This window comes from Rhinatrema bivittatum, chromosome 7 (assembly GCF_901001135.1).
Source record: "Rhinatrema bivittatum chromosome 7, aRhiBiv1.1, whole genome shotgun sequence".
Classification (NCBI taxonomy): Eukaryota; Metazoa; Chordata; class Amphibia; order Gymnophiona; family Rhinatrematidae; genus Rhinatrema; species Rhinatrema bivittatum.
This window is the reverse complement of record NC_042621.1, coordinates 307355731-307378627: the sequence shown is the minus strand read 5'-3', so window position 1 is coordinate 307378627 and position 22897 is coordinate 307355731. Positions and strand designations below refer to the sequence as shown.

Below are 22897 nucleotides of genomic sequence, written 5' to 3'. Positions count from 1 at the left end.
GCTGTTCATCTTGGAGAGGAGACGGCTGGGGGGGGGGATATGATAGAGGTCTTTAAGATCATGAGATGTCTTGAACGAGTAGATGTGAATTGGTTATTTACACTTTCGAGTAACAGAAGGACTAGGGGGCACTCCATGAAGTTAGCAAGTAGCACATTTAAGACTAATCGGAGAAAGTTCTTTTTCACTCAACACACAATAAAGCTCTGGAATTTGTTGCCAGAGGATGTGGTTAGTGCAGTTAGTGTAGCTGGGTTTAAGTCCATTACCTGCTGTTAATCAAGTTGATTAGAAAATAGCCACTGCTATTAATTGCGTCAGTAGCATGGGATCTTCTTGGTGTTTGGGTAATTGCCAGGTTCTTATGGCCTGGATTGGCCACTGTTGGAAACAGGATGCTGGGCTTGATGGACCCTTGGTGTGACCCAGTATGGCATTTTCTTATGTTCTTATTTATTTATAAAATGTTTGTAACTGCGTTATCCAAAGTTCTAAGCAGTTCTCAATAAAACCGTATGTACCAAAATAGTGAGCTGAGTATAAAAGCCACTGCCACACCCTGCAGCTTGACACTTTAAATGTGCACCTCACAGTGGTCAGTGCCCCCTGGACATACCTTCAACAATAGGCACACTCACGTTTTGCAAAACATTCTTTAAAAATGGATAGTGGTTATGGTTTACAATTAAGGCCTTCTTAAATAGTTTCTTTTGATGAAATACTGCTGTCTGTCTTCTCCGTTTCCTGTGAGTTCCCTTGCGACCTGGGATTCTCTGTGCTACTTTTCACTGTATCAGTGAGTAATAAAGTCACAGATTTCTTTCTTAGGGAAGTTATTAAGGCTCATTTCTATAGTTCTGGGGTGAAAAAGTAGCAGCTGCATATATTTGAACCTCCTTTCAGATAGGTCTGCCAAGCCACCACCAAGCTCAGCTTTTATGCCTGCCTCTCAGGTCGGCCTAAATTTCACGTTAAACGTTTCTGAGCACCTTCACTATCCCCCTCCTCCGTTTCTACCACACTGAGCCTCAGTCCTGCACTTAACGTTTGCTGAGCCTCAGCATAGTGCAGATGTCCGATCTCACTTCACAGTTAGGTCCTTCTCCAGGGACTAGCAGGAGCCGTACTTCCTTCTTTTATCACTCACTGTCATTTCCATCTCACCGGCGAACACTGCTTTATACCAGGCTGCTTCTGCAAATATTCTTCCGGATCTGGATTACCTCTTTTCCCTATCATTCTTAACTGGGGTAGTATCAAAAAATGAAAATGTATTAGGTAGTGAAAGTTACACAGCCGTTCTTTTCAGAGGTTCTCTAGCCCTGATGTGTTCCTTCATTTTCCCTTCTGGGCCCTGGCTGAGTGTCCTGAGTACTCTCCCATCTTTGGAAGGTACTTCCTGGGCCAGGACTTCTGTCACGGCTCTAGATTTCTTCCCACGTTTGATGGGTTTGTCTTTTAAACTGGTTCTTTGGGTATGTAGTGACTTCTGTTGTAGTGCCAGTGAGAGCGTCCTTACAAAATCACCTCTTGGCCTGCACTAAAAGGAAAATAAAACTGGCCAGTTGTGTAACTTGTTTAAAAGCACTTTTCTAGTAAATAAGTTAGTTTTCAGTCTGTGGGTGAATAGCTTGACAAGTGCCCTTCAAATCTACTTAAATCCATCTGTGTGTGGGAGTGTGTGTGTGTGTGTGTGAGCACGTAGTCTGGGAGTGTGCATAGTGCAGCCTCTTCTTCTGCCCTTTCCTGCTAAAGTCTGTCTCCAAGCCAAGATTTTTTTCCCATGAGATACTAACTCTGTGGCCTGATTTGTTCCTCCTCTGAATGTGCGACAGATACGGCAGAGAAGGAGGCGGGAAACTGGTCTCCGGTCTACGTGGAAATCGGCATTTACTGCCTGGGGTTCTTCCTGATTGTCTGCATGATTGTGTTCATAGTCATATGTCAAATGAAGTCCTCGACCAAGAAACCAGACTTCAGCAGCCAACCAGCCGTGCACAAGCTGACCAAACGTATCCCTCTGCGTAGACAGGTAACAGAAAGTAGATAAAGAGATCCAAAACCTTCTACACTAACAGCCAGCCAGAACTGATCACTGTCCAGGGCAGCTGTGGGGGTAGTAATCACAAGGTTTCTGAGCAAGCATGGGGGGGAGGAGAATTTGGGGAATGACACGGGTGTAGCAGCATTACCTTTGGGCATTATTTTACTATTCCGCCAAATTACTGGACATCCATTCTTGGCGGATTACAAATTAACACACAGAGTAAAATAAACACACAATCAGACAGCAAACATGCAATAAAAAAACATCAGCAAAGAACAATTCTACAAATGAACGTGAAACAAGTTTTTAATGCCTTCCGAAAGGAGCAATAATCTTGGAGCTGATGCAAGGCCCAAAGGTAATGCCTCCTACATCAGTGTCGTACCCCAGATCCTTGCAGAGTCCCTGTGGCTCCACTGCAGGGTCCCCCGGTCTTGAGCATTCAGGGCTGTGGGTTCAATCCCTGCTGTCCTTGAAATCAAGGAGATAATTGCAGTAAGTAGGGGAAAAGGGTAGGCTAGAGCTGTGTCCTTAACAGAAACACGGAGTGGCAGGTGCTACCATTGGAAACCTCCTGGGCAGATTAGGTGGACCATTTGGCCATTTTCTGCCAGCAATACTATGTTACTGTGCAGAAGCTTATTCCATAACTGAGGGTCTGTTCCGAAGAGTGCGTGATTACCTTAATGCCAGGTACTACCAAGAGCTGAGAGTTAGCAGCACGCAAAGGCTGCTAGCACTCAAGTAAAATGTTAAACATGTGGAGCCGCATTCATATAACATACAGTGAACTAAAGTCAAGAGATCAGAAGGTATCCTCTGTGGTACAAGAAACCAATGTAAACCTCTCAGCACAATTTCCCTCCTCCTGAATCAAATGGAGGATGCATGGGGCCCTCTGAACAAAAGGGTCTTGTGCAAACAGACCCATTTAATCTGAGAAATGTGTATCAGATCTCTGTGCAGAGCTGGTGCCTCACTAATTGGCCATTGACAGCGGAGTTCGGTGGAATTCAGTGTATGTCGGCCTTCAGTCACCAGCTGCATATCTGCTCTTTGCCTCCACCCCATACAAGTATCTACCCGGAATCACAGTAATTCTGTCGTCTGGCAAGTGCCATGAACTGATTAACTTTATCTTTAACTGAGACATTTGGGTATTGATTTTCATTTTTTAATTGTTTAATGCAATGTCAAATGCCGCTGTTAGAACCTTGGCACTCACACACACCAATGTTAGGTATCATTGGTAAGTCAAGATCCTTGACAGTTGCACACACACACACGCTGCTTTTGGGTATCATTGGAGAGCCAGGAACCTTGGCGGTGAGACACACACACACCGATGTTAGGTATCCCTGAAAAGTTGGAATACTAACCCTGGTATATGTATGTAACATCAGTGTCTATGACCATTAAGGATCCCAGCTTTTCAGTGATCCCTTAGTGGTCACACACACACATTGCTGTTACATAATATTGGTAAGCTGACATCCTTGGCTCTCACGCGCACACATCAGTTTTAGGTATCGTTGTAAAGCTAGGATACTGATGGACACACTCATTAGGTTCCTAGTCACTGTAGAGTGAATTTTATGAAAAGAATCCAAAATAAGTGCATTGTACATTTTTCATGTTCTGCTGTCTAAATAAATACTCTAAACTAGGAGTTTGTTTTACTAATCTACATAACATACTCTACACTTCCTTCCTGAAAGAACAATTAAAGAAGTATTTTGATTGCATATCTTTACATCCTTTGTCATAGCATTGCCTTAACAAGGCCCATGATAAATTGAATAGAGCCCACCTGTGTCCAGTTACAGTAGTGTAGCGGATTTGAATACTCCTGGATGAAGAATCACACACTTTCTGTTGATAAAGTGCATCTGAAGTAAAGGCCAAAACATGCCGAAAGAACCCCGGAATAATACTAATCAAAAGTACAGACAGGGGCAGGCTATAAGAAACTGTCAATGCGTCTGAATATCCTTTGGGACACGGTGAGGTCCATCATCGTAAAGTGGAAACAGTTTGGCTCCACTAGGATGCTGCTGCAATCATGCTTAGGAGCCACTGTTTCAGGACTCTGCTGCGGAAGGTTAAATTACTTTAAAAGAACTACATGATCTCGGGCTAACATAGGGGAAAATGTTGGCTGTTCAGCAATTTCAAACTTTCTCCACAAGCATGGCTTGTATGAGAGGGTGGCCACTGCTAAAGAAAATCTATACAAGTCTCATAGCATCTGCAAAGAAACATTTAGGGGACACTGCATGCATGTAAGAGAAGGTTTTGTGTTCTAATCGGACTAAAGTGGAACATTTTGGTCTCCATCCCTTCAGTCGAGCATGCTGCTGGCAGCAGGGAGAAGACTGAGTGAAAGAGGGATGCTGCAAAGTACAAGTAGATCCTGGAAGAAAATGTTTTCTGCCTCAGACCTGGGACTGGGGAGAAGTAATCCTATGCACAAAGCAAAAGCAACAGTGAAGTGGCTCACCAAGAGAGTGGAATGGCTCAGCAGGATGAAAGTGAAGTTGCTTACTTGTAACAGGTGTTCTCCATGGACAGTAGGACAAATGAGTCACACAAATAGGGGTGAAGTCACTGCACATTGCTGACATGGACCATGCGAGTTCTAGTGCTCAGAAAGATCTAGAAGTCTTTTTGAGCCTGTGCAGCTGCTGTCATGCAAGAATCCTCTGTCCCTTTACTAGGTAAGCTTCAATTCTAGGGGAGGAGGGTGGGATTCTGTGGCTGATTTGTCCTACTGTTCATAGAGAACACCCGTTAGAGGTAAGCAACCTTGCTTTCTCCATGGAGAAGCAAGACCAACCCAACTACACAAGTGCGGACTCCTAAGATGAGTGTTGCAATGAAATACATGAATTTTTGCTGAATTCAAAGGAATTGCAACCTGGCAAAGAGGAAGGAGGGAGAGTTTGAAGCTTTTAGTTAAATAAGTTTCTTAAAATTGCTTGGCCAAAACTACTAGCACTGTGAGAATCTTCTTTGAGACAGTAGTGTTTAGTGAAAGTATGCACAGAAACCAAATGGCTGCTTTGCAGATATCTTGAATTGAGGCAGAAAAGAGATGAGCTACTGAAGATGTTGCTTTCAGCTGAGGGGCTTTAACCTTCGCAGGATGATGCTTTCTAGACTGTGACTAGCAATCGAAAATGCAATCTGAGCCATGTAGATAACGTTTGCTTCTTAACTAGTAAGCTGTTTAGCCAGATCATAAGAGAAAATGGTTGTGGAGGTTTCCTGAAAAGCTTGGATCTTTCTAAGTAAAACAGCAAACTCTACAATCTAAGGTATGAAGAATCATCGGCTTTGATGAAATGAGTTTTTGGAAAAAATGTTGGCAGTACAATGGATTGATCTAAATAGAATTAAGGAACCATAATCTATATATAGGAAACTTGGATTCCTAGAGGCCGACACGCTCTCACTTTATATGCTGTTCACTGTTATTGAGAAGAATGCTTTCCAAGACACAAACTTGAGATCCACCATTGCTGAAGGTTCAAGTAGAGAATTCTTTAATATAGCAAGAACTATGGTGAGGTCCCATTGAGAAGGAAGAGTCTTAATTGGAGCACAAAGATGGTGGAGGCCTTTGGCGAATTTATCCACCACAGGATTACGAGAGACTGGGTGACCTTGCAAGTGGTGGTGATAGGCAGAAAGAGCACAGAGATGTATTTTGACAGTTTTCAACCCTAAATGCGAAAGATTGCAAAGATACTTTAGTAAAATAGAAGTAAAGCAGTTGACTTGATCTGTGCTGTGGTTAGCACACCAAATGAAAAAACTCTTCCATTTAAACTTTTATGAGCGTGTGGTAGGTTTTTCGCTGCTGAGATTATTTCTCATATCTCAATGAAAAAGGCATTGATTGCACTAATTTGCTTTCAGCACCCATGCAGTTAGCGTTAGAAACCTGTTGTTTTGTGTTATCAGTGTTGGAAATATTTGAAGACCTATTGATGGAGCAATAGCTAGTCTCTGCAGCCATGCAGTCTATACATTATTTAAATAAATCTTGTGCAGCCAAAACGGTGCAGTGAGTATCATCCTCTGACCCTTCTTAACTTGAAGACATTGTTTTTTGATATGAGAAGACGAGGAGGTGGTGTCTCTTCCATGGAGTGACAAAGGCATCGGCACTAGAGCATTTGAAGCTGGTCTTTTCCAGCAGTGCAGTGGAGCTGCAAAGAGGTCCATTGCAGTGTTCCCCAGTGCTGGAAGAGAACATGCACTGTACTGGGGTGGAAAGACCATTTGGGAGGCTGTAGTCAGCTCAAGGATTCTGTCAGGGTTTTGAGTTTTCCTGGAAGAGATATAGCTTTTCAAATATATCTTCCTTATCTTTACCCAATTCATTATTTTATTGCATGCTTCTTTGCAAAGGATTGTGGATCCTATGCCCTCCCCCCCCCCCCCCCCCCTCTATTTGTTTATATAATACATGACTGCTTGATATTTGTATTTGAACTGCTGTTCCCTTTAGCCACTTCTGGAAGACAAGCAGAGTTTTGAATAAGGCTCTCTGCTCTGAAAGGTCTTTGTGGCAATATTTCTTTTGTGTAGTCCAAATTCCTTGCACGCATATTGTATCAAGATGGGCATCCCAGCCTTGTACAGAGGCACTTTTCATTAATAAGTGCATTCACAATCTCCGTTAATAATCCTGGGGCTGGGTTTGATATGAAATGATTGTGCTTTTTTCTAAGGCCATTAACATTTGTTTAGTATACTGCACTCCTGGCCAATTTAGCTTCAAGCTGCTCACTCCTTATTGAAACGTGTGGGTGTGAACTTTTATTTAAATAACTCTCATTCTGGGGGATTTTAATGTACATATGGATTTATTTCCTTTGACCCTTGCTCCCCCCCTATACACACACTCCCAAATCTTCAAAGCATTGCGTGAGCTAAAATCGGAGGATGCGGGCACCAAGTGCATTTTAAAAACGGCCCGGCCACACATGTATCCCCCGGTATGCGCAGAATTGCCGGCCTGGGGGTGTGGTCTGGGTGGGGACGGCCCTGCCCTGGGGAAGCGTGCGCCGGCTGCTGGCCAGCATGCGTAACTTACTTCTGTTCCAAAGAAGCAGGTAAGTTATAAGGAAAAGAAACCTAATAGGTTAGGGGTCGGGGAGGAGAGGGGAAGAGGTAGGAAGCGTAGTTTTAGGTGGATGGGGAACCGGGAAAACCCTACTCCCGTCGTTTGTAAAAAAAAATCCCCCTCCCATTGCACACGGAGCCGCACATGTGCGTATGGACATTAAAATCCGGTGCGCACAGGAATCGTATTTTATAATATACACGTGCCGATGCGCACATATTATAAAATAGCCATGTCCATGTGTACATGCCGGGAACCGTGCGCACATGGACATATGCATGCGGGTTTTAAAATCGACCCCACTGTGAGCATTTACTTTGAGGGCTGGCAAAGCTTGGGTGGCAGCAAATTGTGCACATCACCCATAAATTTGGGCACACCCTGGATTTAATTGAATGCCTCTATGCTAGCTAGGATGCCTCCAGAGTTCCCTGTTTGGAAAGTTCCCTAGTCTGATCATTTTTTGCTGATTTATTTTATTTTTTTTAATACTGTGATTCAAGGGTTCCTGAGGCTTTGTCTTCTTTAGAATGGCTCCATCAGAAGCCTTAGCACCTGCTTTATCTGGCATTTATATTCTGCAGTTTAAAAAATATTCAATGCAGATTACATGCATAAAATACATGAATAAAAAATACAATAAAATATAAAACAGTCAAGGTCCACGTTCAAGTTATTGCTTGCTTAGGTTGTATAAATTTCACCACTCTAGGAAACTCCTCCGTGGAGGCCTTGTCTTCCTCTAGGTTAAATGGTATGGATTCTGCCATTTTTGGAATAACTGCTGGCTAAGATGTCATTTGGCAGAGTAGTACTGGTTGGCTCTGGTGATGGATCAGATGGTAAGAACACAAGAATATGCCATACTGGGTCAGACCAAGGGTCCATCAAGCCCAGCATCCTGTTACCAACAGTGGCCAATCCAGGCCATAAGAACCTGGCAAGCACGCAAAAGCTAAGTCTATTCCATGTTACCATTGCTAATGGCAGTGGCTATTCTCTAGGTGAACTTAATAGCAGGTAATGGACTTCTCCTCCAAGAACTTATCCAATCCTTTTTTAAACACAGCTATACTAACTGCACTAACCACATCCACAGCTATACTAACCTTCAAAGAATTGGAAAGACCATTTCAAATGATGAAATTTGATTCTACATCAGAATCCAAGATTAATACTGGATCTTTTTCGAAGATGTCGTATCCCTTGATACTAAACTATGAAGTTTCTCCTCTTGTGTCTTTAAAGGCTTTTGTTAGGGAAGAATTGTTGACTGAGATTGTAGTTCAGTTGCAAACTTTTCTAGAATAGATTCCGTTATTAGTGATGGAAGAGGAGCAAATGGGATATTTTTTATGTAATTGTGAATCAACTATAACCACATTTTTTAATATTTATAAGGGTGTCATTCTGATGTCTGGTATCAAAACCGCTGGCAAGAATAGTGAGAGAGATTCTCTATGCCAAAGAAGTGCATTGGCACTGAAGCTTCTCTGCACCAAAATGGACGGCATGGGCATCATTAATGTTTAAAGGATCTTCATCGCTGACCTGTTGGCACTGAGAGTGGATGGCACTGTTTTTGGCATTGATAGGGATTCCAGTGCTGTGCCTCTCATCGTAGGAAAGCTGTTCCATCCCCTTTATCACTTTTGTTGCCCTCCTCTGTGCTGAACCACAGGGGCTGTGGTTCAGCAAGAATCCTGTAGCAATTATCAAGCTAAACAGACGTTGAGAGAGCCACCTCCAGAGGCTCCCTATTGCACCAGCATTAGGTATGTCCCAAATTGAAGACTGAATATAAGGAGACCTATTCTGACACACCTTTATCAGTTCAACAGTCCTTACAGAGTTTGTGCTGTGATTCTATTGTTAGTCTAGCCTGTTTTATTTGTTACTGGTTCCAGTTTCCTGCTCCGGTCCTGGTCTATTGTTCCTTCCTGGCTCCTGCTTCATCCTAGTAAATCCTGGCAGCCGCCTGTATCTAAGGACCCAATCTACGAGAAATGGTGGCGCTTCAGGCTCCAGAGCACCCAGCCCCTCTGAGGTCCACCCTTGCCCAGTCGCAGTACCTCCTCTCTGCCCTCAGCAGAGTGAGCTTTGACAGCTTGGATCAGCCCAAATAGAGTCAAGGCTAAAATGGAGCTGCCCCCTTCAGACCCAAAATTACTGAAGGGCACTATTGAGGCAGTAGAGAGGTTGCAGGTTCAACTTCATGCCTTACAGCTGAAGGTGGATTTCCTCTAGGATTCTACTGCCAACCAGTGTGAGCAGTCCTGACTGGACCTGCCACCTATGGAACCCAATTGCTACCTCCCCGAAAGGTTTGGCAGAAATAAACAGGTTTTGGAGTTTCCTGCATCAATACAAGCTATGGTTTCACCTACTCCTGCACTCATATCTATCGGAATTACTCAAGGTGGGTTTTGATTGGCCTGCTCACAAAGATGGGTAATGCTATTCCTGGAATGAGATGATCCAATCCTGAGCAAAAAAGAGCTATTTGTGGCTGCCCTCTCCCAGGCTTTTGGTGATCCAGGTCACATTCAATTGACAGCAAGATTTTTGGGCTCCACCAGGGATGGAGGGATGAACTTTAACCAGTTAGCAAGTGATCTGAACTGAAATGAACTGTCCGTGCATGCTGACTTCTGGTGGGGTCTAGCAGACCATATCAAGGATGAATTGGCCTGACTTGAATCCTTAGCCAACCTTAGAGGTCTTGCTCACCCTATGTGCAAAAATTGAGAGATTATTGGGAGAATGAAGTCGAGAGAGAACAAAAGTTACGAACTATGAGGGAAGAGTTAGGCCTTGCCAGCAGACCACTAACTTCCAAGAAACCCATGCTGGTTGACGGCATTACATGCTTCCTACTGAAGAAAAAAGGAGCAGTGTCACCAAGATGATCGGTGTGTCTCTATTGCAGGCTCTCAGGACACTTCTATAATAATTGTCAAAGTAGATCCCAGAATTATGTTCATTGCCAGCAGGGAAATGCAGACTCCCAGCCCCAATAGAGGGAATGGGTTAGAAGGTAACTATCCCTTTGAGTATAAACGCTGCTTAGGGGACACATTTCTCTCATGTTACTATCTCAGTACAACTTTCCAGCGGATAATATAATCCCTGTTGTAGCCATGATTGACTCTAGAGCATCTGTTTGTTTCTTGGACCTCAAGTTCACTCAGCAGCACCAGGTTCCTGTACGATAGAAGGGATTAAGTGTCCTGGTAGAGACCATCATGGCTCCTCCTTGTCATCAGGGCCAGTAACCAGCAAGATTAAGCTTCTTATTTAATCACAATACATAACCATCAGGAGATTCTTCATTTTGATGTCATCAGAGTGCCATACTTCCCCCGTCATTTTAGGTCTTCCTTGGCTAGAACGACTTGAATCACAAATCTTTTGGAAGATCTGGCAGGTGACGTTACCATCTGCATACTGCCAGAAGAATTGTATGTCTAATGAAGAGGCCCAAGAAGTAAAGCCTTAAAATGGGAATCCAGGCAATTCATGGTACTGAATAACTGCCGGAAAAGTATGTGGATGTCTTTGATTAAAAAAAAAAAAAAAAAAAGGAGCTGATACTCTGTCTCTGCATAGACCATACATAGACTGCCCCATAGATTTTCAGCTGGGTCAAAAATCCCTTTTGGGAAAATCTATTCTTTGTCAGAATTGTAACTGAAGGCCCTTCCATGAATATTTAAAACCTGCAGAAAGAATTAATTTGACTTTACCAGTAGGGATAACCATCTTTGTGCCAAAGAAGAATGATTCCCTCTGGCCTTATATTGACTTACTATTAGTAATTGCCTCCCTTCCCCCCCTTATTAACAAGCTTCTAGAATGTCTCCAAGCAGCCCAAATATTTACTAATCTTGATTTGAGGGGAGCATATAATTTTGTTTGGCTCAGAAAAGGAGATGAATGGAAGATAGCGTTTTCAATGCACTATGGCCATTTTAAATATCCAATGATGCCATGTAGACTAATAAATGATGCTGCTATTTTTCAAAAACTGATGAATGAAAATATTTTATTATATACTGCATCAGAGCATAATTATATATCCGGATGACATCTTGATATATTCTGAAGATCCTTCAGAGCTGTCAGGATCGGTCAGGTCGTGCAGTCTTTGGAAACACAAATTGTACAACAAGCTTTCAATGGAATTCCTGGGACACACAATTTCTCCTGAAGGAATACAGATGGACCCCAATAAAGTCAACACAGTGCCCAATGACCTATCCCAAAAAATGTTAAGGAAATATAGCGCTTTCTGGGATTCACAAACCTTTACCAACTTTTATCCTGGGCTTCTCCAAATTGGCGACTCCATTAATGGAGGTGCTTAAGAAGTAGACCCATGAGTAGGACTGGCATTTTTGATCTTCTGAAGAATGCCTTTTGACTGCCACAATCTTCATATGCCCAGACCCCCAGCAACCATTTATAGTGCAGGCTAATGTGTCTAGGGTAGCAACCAGGGCTATATTGTCTCGAAGGGAACCTAAAGACCTCCTTCATCCATTTACCTTCTACTCTTGTAAGCTTACAGCTGTAGAGAAGAACTATTATGTCTATGACCAGGACCTTTGAGGAATGGTGTCACCTTCTGGAAGGGGCTCATTAAGTCCAAGTTTTCATGGATCACAAAAATGGTTCCATGCAAGCTCAGTGGTATCTCTTCTCTCGATTTGATTTTGTATGAACTTACCGACCAGGCTCCATGAACAGTAAGGCAGTTGCGCTCTCACAAAGGGAAAGAGAAGAACCTGAGGAACCAGAAGCATCTGCTATGATCCTTTGATTAGAGAACTTCACCATTGGAACCAGAAATCCTGACCTAATGGGGGTAATATGTGGAAACCTACGACAAGATGAGTTCACACAGGCCTGACTGCAGGAACTTTAAAAGTGAGAAAAAGACTTTGTATGGAGCTAGTGGGAAACCTTTCGCCATTTCAGTGAATAATAAGTCACAAATTCCTTTGTAGTTTGATTATTAAAGCTCAACTCTAAAATTCTGGGGTGAAACACTAGCAGCCACATGCCTTATCAGCTCACTTATATTTGTACCCCTTTACGGGCAGCCATATAGCCCAGCCTTTATGCCTGCTTCTCAGGTCAACCCTTCACTCTGTCTGTGTTCCTTTCACAACACTGATTTTGGCAGGACTAAATTTTAGTTTAAATCAGTTTCTCAGCACATTCACGGTCTCCTAGGAAAAGCTTCATTGGTACCAATCTCCTTCAGTGTATGGCTCAGAAAACTGGAAGATTCTGGAAGCTGTCTTCCCATCCCCAAAGTGGCTGCATATGAAGAAAAGATCTTCCTCCAATCTAGCACATTCCAAAGGTTCAGCTTTGAGCTTTTGGGTTATCTTGAAGGAAGTCAGGCCTCCTGCTGAGCCCCATCACGTTTTTGGATCAGCAAACGGTCTGTGTTATGTTTTTTTACATTTTATTAAGCCTGTACTCTGCTAAGAGCATAAACGTGAATCAGTGGAAAAACAAAGATTTGAAATAAATACATCTTAGAGAAGGTCCTGCAAAGACAAGTAGCAGAAATGGTCGCCCAACACTTGAACTCAATTAGACAGCAAGCTTCCTGCCCATCTTCAAGTGGCAACACTCTGACATAGTGCGCAGCCTCTGGGAGGGAAGCCTCTCCAGACGTTCATTGACCCTCACCTTTGATGCATCAAGAATCATCCATCGGCATCCATAGGATCAGTACATCCTCAGCAGTCGCCTCCTGTCGACATAGAGAGTGGCTCTGGGCACTCATGGGAGCCCCCTTACTAGAAGGAAGCATTTATTCCAAAAAGGAATTCTTTCTTGAACTTCCCCTTATATTTTGTACAGATGATAGCCAAGTCAGTCCCTACAAAACATGGGACAAGGGAGACGAAGGGATTATAAAGCTGTATAGGAGACACATGTGGATGGTCAATGTTTTTTTTTTATCTGCCTTCGTGTTCTATTTCTTTTCAATTTCAGATAGAGGAAGAGCCCAGGACATCCTTATTGGGCCTCCTCAAATATCTGGGTGCCCCAAAGAAGTCAGTGGCAGTGCCTGTACACCTCCTTTCCTGGATGGTGCAAAAGAGGATATGGGAAACGCCACACTCCATCCTCCCAGTCGATAAGAAGATAGACACCAAATATTGCGTCCAAGTGGCTCAAGGATTTGACTAATCCCAACTGCCACAGCAGTCTGTGGTGGTCGAATCTGCTTCCAACTGTGCCAAGAAGTCTGAGAAGTGCCCGAGCACATGCATATCAGACCTTCATTTGTTTTGGGAAGAGGTAGTATCAGAGTGCAGTGCTCTAGTCTCACACAGAAGTCTGCCAGATCTCACATAACTTGGATTGCAGAACATCACCACTTGCTGTGTGGAACGGATCAGAGCCCTTACAATATACTTCAGCTGTCAATGCCCCAGCAAACTTGTTGTTGCTGTTTTGAAGAGAACTTTGTCTAATTGGATAGCAAACTTTACAGCCAAGCATGTTTGACATTGAAAGGTTATTGCAAGGCCCATAATGTCATCACCATGGCTTCATTTGTGGTCCATCTGAAGTCCGCCTCTCTTGCAAAGGTATTGAAGGCTGCCTGCAATGTGGACTTCTGTTTACACATTCACATCACAGTATTTATTTTTAGATGGACTCTTGATGCAACAGGTTTGGGCAGACTGATTTTGAGGATCAGAGTCCAACATCTACCCCTCTAGGGTTCATTTTTATTATTTGTGGTGTTTTCCTTTAAAAAAAAAAATAATAATAAGGGGGGGGGGGGGGGGAGTTGCAATCCCATTCAAACAGTTGTTCCTCTCCATTAATAGTTTGTTTCCCCTTTTTCGTTCAAAGACAAACTAGAGAATCCCATCTTGTGTGATGGGTGAACCGATTGCCTTCAGAGAAAAAGCGGTTCCCAAGTCACACACACCCTCTTCTCTCCTTCTGCAGTTGAGCTTTTTAGCTTAATTATAGAATTAAGGCGCTCCACAGCTCTTTCCATGTCAGTGCCATTAGATGATGGCGTTCATCAGTGTGACTTCAGAGGACACCCTCTACAGGTAAACCCCTGTGTTTTATACCTCCTGCCAGATTCTGGCTCCATCTAAATAGATTCATCAAATCATTTTGCCTCTTTATAAACAGCCTTGGGTATAGTGCAGAGAAAAAATTTGCTCAAGCATTCCACCATCTTTAGAAAAGAACCCACTGGATGCCATTTCTGCTCTTCTTATAGAGGGGCTATTAATTCTGGTGCTTTTCTATGTGCTTTGGCTCTTAACTTACAAAAATGATCACTTTTTTCCTGTAACAGGAAAAAAAAAACTGTAATAGAGCACCATTAGCTGGTACTCTGCAGGGAAAGGTCTCTGGGATTTCAAATCATTTGTGATCATTGTTAGTGCAATAATTGAAGTCTGGTGATCCCAGCAATAACCGTCAACTGTAGTAGCCAAACCTCTGAGAGAGGCTCAGATCCCCAGCTTTGTTCCTTCTACCTTATTTCCAAAGAGAAGAGTGCAGTCAGAAATGCATGCAGCGCTCTCTAAAGCTGAGGCTAGAGCAAAGATATGGAACAGTGTGAGGACAGCAGTGCCCAGATGTGCAGGCCTGATGTCTGAAATGATGGGCATTAGTGCTGTGAGTTAGGAACAGAGCTATACAGTTTAAAGCGGAAGTTATGCACACTGCTGCCTAAAGCTTAATCTAGGTGATAAGGTGGTATTTTTTTGGGCTTACATTTGGGAATAGTACTTTCTCGTGGAGTGTTAATGAGCTGGCTGAGGTGATTCGCTCCTCTCATGCTGTTAACTCTGGACCAAGATCACATCTCTTGCTCTCTGCTTCTCCCTTCGCCATTACAGGTGTCTGCGGATTCCAGCTCCTCCATGAACTCCAACACCCCCTTGGTGCGAATCACCACTCGTCTCTCCTCCACCGCAGACACTCCCATGCTGTCTGGAGTCTCCGAGTATGAGCTGCCTGAGGACCCTGTCTGGGAATTCTCGCGTGAGAAGTTAGTATTCTGTTACCTGTGCCAGTGGGGGAGGGAAAGGGGGCAGCCAGGTGCCACAGTATCGTTAGTTATATCCTCACTTATTCACACCAACACCTGAAAACTACCATGTATCGTGAAATGTTGCTGAAATTCTTGTAGCTAATATTGGTGCAGCGAGCACCATTCTCGTCTGTTGTGGTAGCGTGAGTAGCCGGCTCTCTCTTTATATAAGATCACATTATCTTACGGTAGCAGGGCAATCTGCTGTGATGTCGTCTTGGCCATAAACAGTGGGAGCCCAGCAAATGCCAAAAAGACCCTTCTCCCCTTCCCCCCCATTTCAATGGTTTTGAGACTGTGTTCATGTGCTGGTTGGGATTTGCTGATGGAGAGGAACCAAGGGTCCAGTGTTCACCTGCCTGGGGCAAATCTCCTGGACGTATCATTCATGTAGATAATTTTATGCATGCAAGAATGCATGTTCACATCTGATATGTGTCCCTGGTTTTCAAACCCTTAGCAGCTCCTCATCCCATCCATCATGATGCAGTGAGGCGTGCTTCAGCATGCCAGTGGCTACCTTCTGTCCCAGACTCCTGAGCTCTCGCACACAGCCATTCAGGAAACCCTGCGTAAAGACTGCTTGTAATATCTGTAGACGTTTGCCACAGCCCTCTGGGTCTGGTTGAGGATGTGCCGCACATCTTGAGCTGCAACCTGGCACAGCCCCACAAAGATATAGGATACTGTGACAAGGCATGTAAAATATTTAACTGTTTAAACTATTAAATGGTAAGTAAAGTTTCCATTGCAAATTATGGAGAAGCTCTGATATGGCCAAAAAAAAATGATACTTTCAAATATGACCTAATATGGGGACCTTATCAAATAGTTTCTGGATTGCCATTAGTATGCTCATATAGCTTGTGAATACAATTAGCCTGAAAAGTTTTGCACCTCATAGAACTGGATGGCTTTTGTGCTAGAAAGATATACTTTTCTCCTGTACTTGCACAATTGTTATAAACCTCTGTGCTGCAATGTTCTGGATTTTTTTTTTGTTTTTGGTTTGTTTGTTTTTTTACTATACTATATGTTTTAGTTTCTTAAAGAGTTATTTAAAAAAAATATTAAGTAAAGTCTTAACAGGCAGACCAGTTCAGACGCCTGGGTTTATGCCTCCCGACCAGCAGATGGAGACAGACTAACAGGCTTGTTGACATCCCTTTCTAGGCTTCCCTGCTGACCTCAGCCTGCCAGTATTCTCTGCCATCAGCAATGGCAGGCAAGCATCCCATGCTGTGACCAGGGGCCTGGTGAAGAAGAGAGAAATTTGGAGGGAAAGTCTTACACTCCCTTCCTCAGTTCAGCACAGCCAGTGGACCAGGGGGCTTCCGGTTGTTGGAACAGGGTTTTCCGTCCTGCCCCATGCATTTTCTTTTTTTCTTCCGCGGTCTTTCCATACCTTTAAAAACAAATAAATAAATAAAGTAAACAAAGTTCTCCTCGCTTTTTCCTCCCTTCTCCTGAGCCCTGTTACTGTGCCTGGTTCCTAGCCCTGTGGTCTGTGCCTTGTTAAAGCTGTAAAAAAAAAAAAAAAAAAAGTGGAAGGCAGAAGAATAGTTTGAGGTCTGAGGCATTGTGGGCTGAAGCAAAGCAGGAGAGATAAAGGAGGAAGCAATAGCGTCTCTTTAGGGAGTGCAGGAAGTATTCAGTAGTTTGCAATGCATGTGGATGAAAACCTCTGTAAATCTTGTGGGGAGGAGATGGAGACAGGACAGCACACGGGGTTGCCTGCCCAAGGAGAGCCACATTGGCAGGGTCATCAGGCCATTTCTGCTGGCGTGCTTGCTTGCTGCAGCGGGAACAGAGGCCATATTGGAACTGCAAGAAGGAAATAGCTTAGAGCAAGGTTCTCCTCCGCTGGTTCCGGCAGTCTCAGACGTTGCAGTGCTCTGGTCCACAGCTCCTCTGGGTGGGGTTGAAAAAGGAGCAGTTCCCATTTCGTCAGGTGAAGTTGTATTTCTTTCCTTTTCCTGGGCCTCTATTTCCACAGAGTTTGTTTTTGTCTGTCCCTTTTCTATAGGGCAGATTGCAGCTCTGGGTTTCTCTTCTGTGGGACCTCCTCTCTGGAAGCTACAAGTAGGAATCCAGAGCAAAAGAATGAGGAAAAGGCAGTTTCATAATCCTTAAGAACAGTGGACATAACGGGTGGGGGAGGGAATAGAAGTCTGTTAACTCAGAAAAGACCTGTAATGTTGAGTTTAAGGAAACCATTCAAAGCATTACTAAGGCATATAGATAAGGATTTAATCTGTGTGATGAAATACCCCATAGTTAAATTTGAAAGGGGGTAAGACTTGTGAGGTTGTATCCCCTCCTGGGTCAGGAAAGGGAAAGAATTGAAGTTCCTCAGATGGATGCATATGTTTATACTGTCACTAGGAGGACCCCTATCCTTGTGGAAGGGAGCTCTGTCCTCAAGGATGTTCAGCATAGGAAGGTTTGGTGCTGTAGACTACCATGTACAGTGATATTGTTGCTAGGGCAGGATTGTGTTTGTCTTAACATATATAGGAAAGTTCCTTAGAAAATTGGGGGGAGGGGGGAATCCTGGAGGATGCAGCTCAGAAGGCACTAAGGATAATTTTTTGGAAGGCTCCTCATATGAATTGGTCCGGGCTTTAGCTAGGAGTATTGCTTCCATTGTAACTGTCCGTTGTTTGCTATGGCTACGTAACTGCTCAGCAGTGTCAAATATTCTAGTTGGAGAAGATTTAGAAAAGCTGATGAAAGCATGGGAGGAATTGAAAGTCCCCAGATTTTCCAAACACAAACCTAACAGGGTATCATGAGCAGCTCTGGCTTGTAGCTGCTTTATTTATTTTATTTATTTATTTATTTTTTAATTTTTATATACCGGAATTCCTGTATGCAATACAAATCAATCCGGTTTACAAGTAACAAAAAGGTTGCCCTGGTCTGGGAGGTTAGACCAGGGTTTTTTACATAGAACATTGAACAATAACAATCAACCAATGAACATTATTACAAGGAACAGTGAAATATCAATAATATTTAATAAATAATAAATAACCTTGTTCGTGTTTTGAATAGTATGTGTGTGTTCCCCTTTTTACAATGGACTTTAGTAGCGTATATCGACTGCAACGGTTATATAATATGTCCTCTGTTAAATGACTGTTAAGTAGGCAATTTTAAATAGTTAAATGTTAAATAGGCATTGCGAATAAGCAAGTACGTGTAAGAAGTTAAGTGTCAAGCTATTCGTGACACCCTACAATGGTTGGATCTGAAAGACAGGAGGAGGTGCTTAGTTACACTCTGGGAATTGGAATGCTTGCCTGAAGAGCCAGGTTTTTAACCTTTTTTTGAATTCTGGTAGATTGGGTTCGAGTCGTAGGTCTGGTGGGAGCGCATTCCATTGGTGTGGTCCTGCAGTGGAGAGTGCTCTTTTTCTTAGTGTTGATTTGGCAGGAGCTGCGACTAATGTGCCTTTGTAGGCGCTTCTGATGGGTCTGGAAGATAAGTGTGGCTGAAGTTGAATTTGTAGAGATATAGGTGCGGCGTTATGGATTGCTTTGTGAATGATGGTTAAGGTTTTATATAGGATTCTCTGTTTGATGGGTAGCCAGTGGAGGTAGCTCAAGATGGGGGTAATATGGTCTCTTCTATTAGTGTTAGTTAGGATTCTGGCTGCGGCATTTTGTACCATCTGTAGGGGTTTGATGCTGTTAGAGGGGAGGCCAAGTAAGATTGAGTTGCAGTAATCAAGTTTCGAAAAAATAATGGATTGAAGAACGAGGCGAAAGTCATTGAAGTGAAGGAGTGGCTTTAGCTTCTTTAGGACCTGTAGTTTAAAGAAGCAATCCCTGGTGGTTGTGTTAATGAATTTTTTTAGGTTAAGTTGGTTGTCAAGCCATGCTCCTAGATTCCTGACGTCTGCAGAGAGCTCCATGTTTTGTGCCAGGCTGGGTGCGTGGGTGAGAAATCAGTAGCAACTCTGTTTTGCTGGAGTTTAGAATCAGGTTCAGGCTGGAGAGTAGATGTTTAATTGGTTGAAGACAATTCTCCCAGTAGGCGAAGGTTTTTTGAATTGATTCTGTGATGGGGATGAGGATCTGGATGTCATCTGCATAGAGGTAATGAGTAAGCTTGAGTTGCGATAGGAGATGGCAGAGGGGGAGGAGGTAAATGTTGAACAGGGTGGGAGAGAGGGATGAGCCTTGTGGTACACCTTGGTCTGATAGGATGGGGTCAGATTCCTTGTTGTTAATTCTGACCTTGTAAAACCTGTTTGATAGGAACGATTTGAACCAACTGAGAGCTGTGCCTTTGATTCCTATGTTTGATAATTGTTCTAGTAGTTGTGAGTGATTTACCGTGTCGAACGCTGAAGATAGGTCTAACAGGACCAGTAAGAATGACTGTTTTTTCTCCAGGTTCAAAAGTAAATTATCTGTGAGAGAAAGCAAAAGAGCCTCTGTGCTTAGTGATTTACGAAAACCATATTGTGCAGGGGAAAGAATGTTGTGCTCCTCGAGATATTCGGAAAGTTGTTTATTTACGGCTTTTTCCATCAGTTTGGAGATCAGGGGCAGGTTTGCAATGGGTCTGAAGTTGGCTGGGTCTGTGGGTGATGCAGTTGGTTTTTTCAGTAGGGGTTTGAGGATTGCAAGTTTTAGTTGATTAGGAACTGTGCCCATGGCTAGAGAGGTATTGATGATTTCTGCAATAGTTTTTGCGACGGTGCTAGGGATGGCGGTGAGCAGATTAGTAGGGAGTGGGTCCGAGGGATGTGCAGATGGTTTAATTTTTTTAAGTAAATTTTCAATCTCCATGGCTGATGTGGGCTCGAATGACTCTAGTCTAGAATTCAGCGTGGGTAGGTATGTGCTATGAGGTGTTGGAAGAGTTTGATGGGTTGTAAGGGAGCTAGTAAGGTTTGAGATTTTTGTCTTGAAGTAAGTAGCTAATTCGTTGGCTTTGCTGAGCGCTAGTTGGTCTGGAATGGAAGGTGGCATTGGTTTGGTGAGAGATGACACGTAAGAGAATAGAGCTTTAGAGTCGAAGATGAAGTTATGAATTCTTTTTGCATAGAAGTCCTTTTTTGTTTTGTGTATGGCGTTTCTGTAGGTGTTGAGGGTGGCTTTGTAGTCCAGTCTGGATGTGGGTGAAGGGTTGTTTCTCCAGCTTTGTTCTTTGTTTCGTAGTTTTTGTTTTAGGGCTTTGAGTTCCGGGGTGAACCACGGTTTTCTGTTGTCTCGTGCCGGTTGAATTACTTTTGAGGAGGTTGGGCAGAGTTGGTCCGCTATTTTGTTCGTGAGTTTGATCCATGAAGTGGTGGCTGTGTTGGCGTCTGAGAGGTCTATTTGTTTGAGATCTTTAAAGCATTGTTCGGTGAGTAACTCCAGTGAGCATGGTTTCCTGAAATGAATGATGGTTTTGGAGATGTTTGGAGGTGGTGTGTTTTTCATTTTGAGGGTTGTGTCTATGATCTGGTGGTCTGACCAGGGGATTGGCGTGCAGGTGGGATTGGTATGGATGGACCAGCTCTCGTTGATAAATATGAGGTCTAATGTATGACCTGCTTTGTGAGTGGGCCCGCTGATTATTTGTGTGAATCCAAGGTGACTGAGGGAGGTGAGGAAGGTTTCGCAGTTAGTGGATTGCGGGATGGAGTCCACGTGAATGTTGAAGTCTCCCAATATGATGGTTGGTTTGTCTGAATTTAAGTGTTTAGCTATCATCTCTATTAGAGGGGAGGGGTTAGCCTCTAGAGTTCCTGGTGTGGCGTAAATGAGGAATATTTGTAGATGTTGAGATTTGAATATGGAGCATTCTAGTTTTGAAGTGGAGTATGATAGTTGTAGGGTTATGCCCAATTGTTTTTTTGCTGCAAGTAGAATTCCTCCTCCTTTCTTTTTCGGTCTAGGTATTGAGAAAAGGTCGAAAGATTGTGTTGGAAGTTGGTTTATTAATGATATGTCAGTGGGTTTTAACCAGGTTTCTGTTATTGCACATATGTCAGGGTTGTTGTCAATAAGGTAATCATTGAGAAGCTGCATTTTTTTGGAAAGTGACTGTGCATTGAATAAGGTTAGGGTGAATAATGAGAGGCCTAGAAGTTGTGTAATGGGAGATGTCATGATGTTGATGAGTCTTTGTTGTCTGGGTGTCTGAATGGGGTCTGGTGGAGAGTTATTTCTGGGTTTTCTCTTGAGTATGGGGATGGAGTAGCTGTGTATCATTGTATGCTGATTTGCTAGGGTTATGAATAGGGGTACGTCTGTAACTGGGTACGTTCAGAATCTGCTAGGATTGATGCTGGAACTGTTAGAATGGAATGGATGCTTTGAGGGTTGGAGTGGATGCTGGAACTGCTGGAGTGAATGCTGGAATTACTGGAGTGGATGCTGGAATGGATGCTGGAACTGCTGGAGTGAATGCTGGAACTACTGGAGTGGATGCTGGAATGGATGCTGGAACTGCTGGAGTGGATGCTGGAACTGCTGGAATGGGTACTGGAATGGATACTGGAATGGATGCTGGAACTGCTGGAGTGGAAGCTGGAACTGCTGGGGTGGATGCTGTGAGGGCTGGGTTGAATGCTGATTTGTTTTGATGGACGCTGGGGGTTAGTAAATGTGCTGTATTGTGACTGGAATGGATTGGTTGAGGTGATTGGCAGGGGTTGGTGCGTGATGGCTTTATCCGGTCCGAAAAATCCGTTTGTCCATAGCCGTTGGCATTTGTGTAAGTAAGATTTGTGTAAGTAAGCATTTGTGGCATTTGTGTAAGCATTTGTGGCATTTGTGTAAGCATTTTTGGCATTTGTGTAAGCATTTGTGGCATTTGTGGCATTTGTGTAAGCATTTGTGGCATTTGTGTAAGCATTTGTGGCATTTGTGGTAAGTAAGAATTTGTGGCATTTGTGTAAGTAAGATTACGAGTATGTAAAACCGGGAGGTTGGCTCGCAGACAGCAATCTAGACCCTTTGGTAGATTCCAGTCTTTTCGTAACTCCAAGAAGGAAGGTAAAAATAGAGTCTTGGGATGGTCTGGAAATTCTCAAGGTGTGGAGGCCACTCTCTGGTACAAATGCTGGGCGAACGGTTGTCAGCCTTTACTATAAGCGGGTCCACATTACATCAGATCAGTGGATCTTAGGAATTGTCAAGGATGGCTGCACTTGGGAGTTTTCCCAATCTATTTTCAGACACTTTGGTTTTTTTGGCTGCTGCATATAGGGACAATGGTTGTGGTCGCTCAATATGGTCAGGATCAATACTCAATTTACTTTGATGGAGTACCTTTTGCCATATGCTGGACTTGAAGCAGCTCTACAAGGCTCTGATGATGATCCTTTTCAGGATGGAGACTCTGAAGTCTGTAATGATAACACAATGAGGAGAATTCTTCATGTCATTAGATCTGATGTAGTTGTATCTATATATCCTGATTGATGTAGGGCATCAGAAATATCTTCGCCTTGCAGCAATGGGATGGGGGGGGTGGGGCATCTTCAGTGTCGGGCTCTGTCTTGTGAGTTGGCCATGATTTCAAGATCTTTTTCCAAAGTCATGGTTATGGTGGTGGCCTTGCATAGAGAATGTATTTTGGTGTATACATGTCTGGATGGTTGGTGGATCTCACCGAA

The 22897-nt window shown here is 43.4% G+C and overlaps 1 protein-coding gene across 16 annotated transcripts in view; it reads left to right on the top strand.

The window, feature by feature from the left end:
- Positions 1-22897, top strand: part of FGFR2 (fibroblast growth factor receptor 2) — a 257267-nt gene that overhangs the window by 197615 nt on the left and 36755 nt on the right. For 14 of the 16 annotated variants that reach the window (XM_029610550.1, XM_029610554.1, XM_029610553.1 and 11 more), the window contains 2 exons: positions 1836-2038; positions 15083-15234. In XM_029610550.1, coding sequence (XP_029466410.1) covers positions 1836-2038; positions 15083-15234 — 355 coding nt within the window. The remainder of the gene's footprint in view (positions 1-1835; positions 2039-15082; positions 15235-22897) is intronic. The other 2 variants (XM_029610541.1, XM_029610540.1) reach the window with 1 other exon arrangement.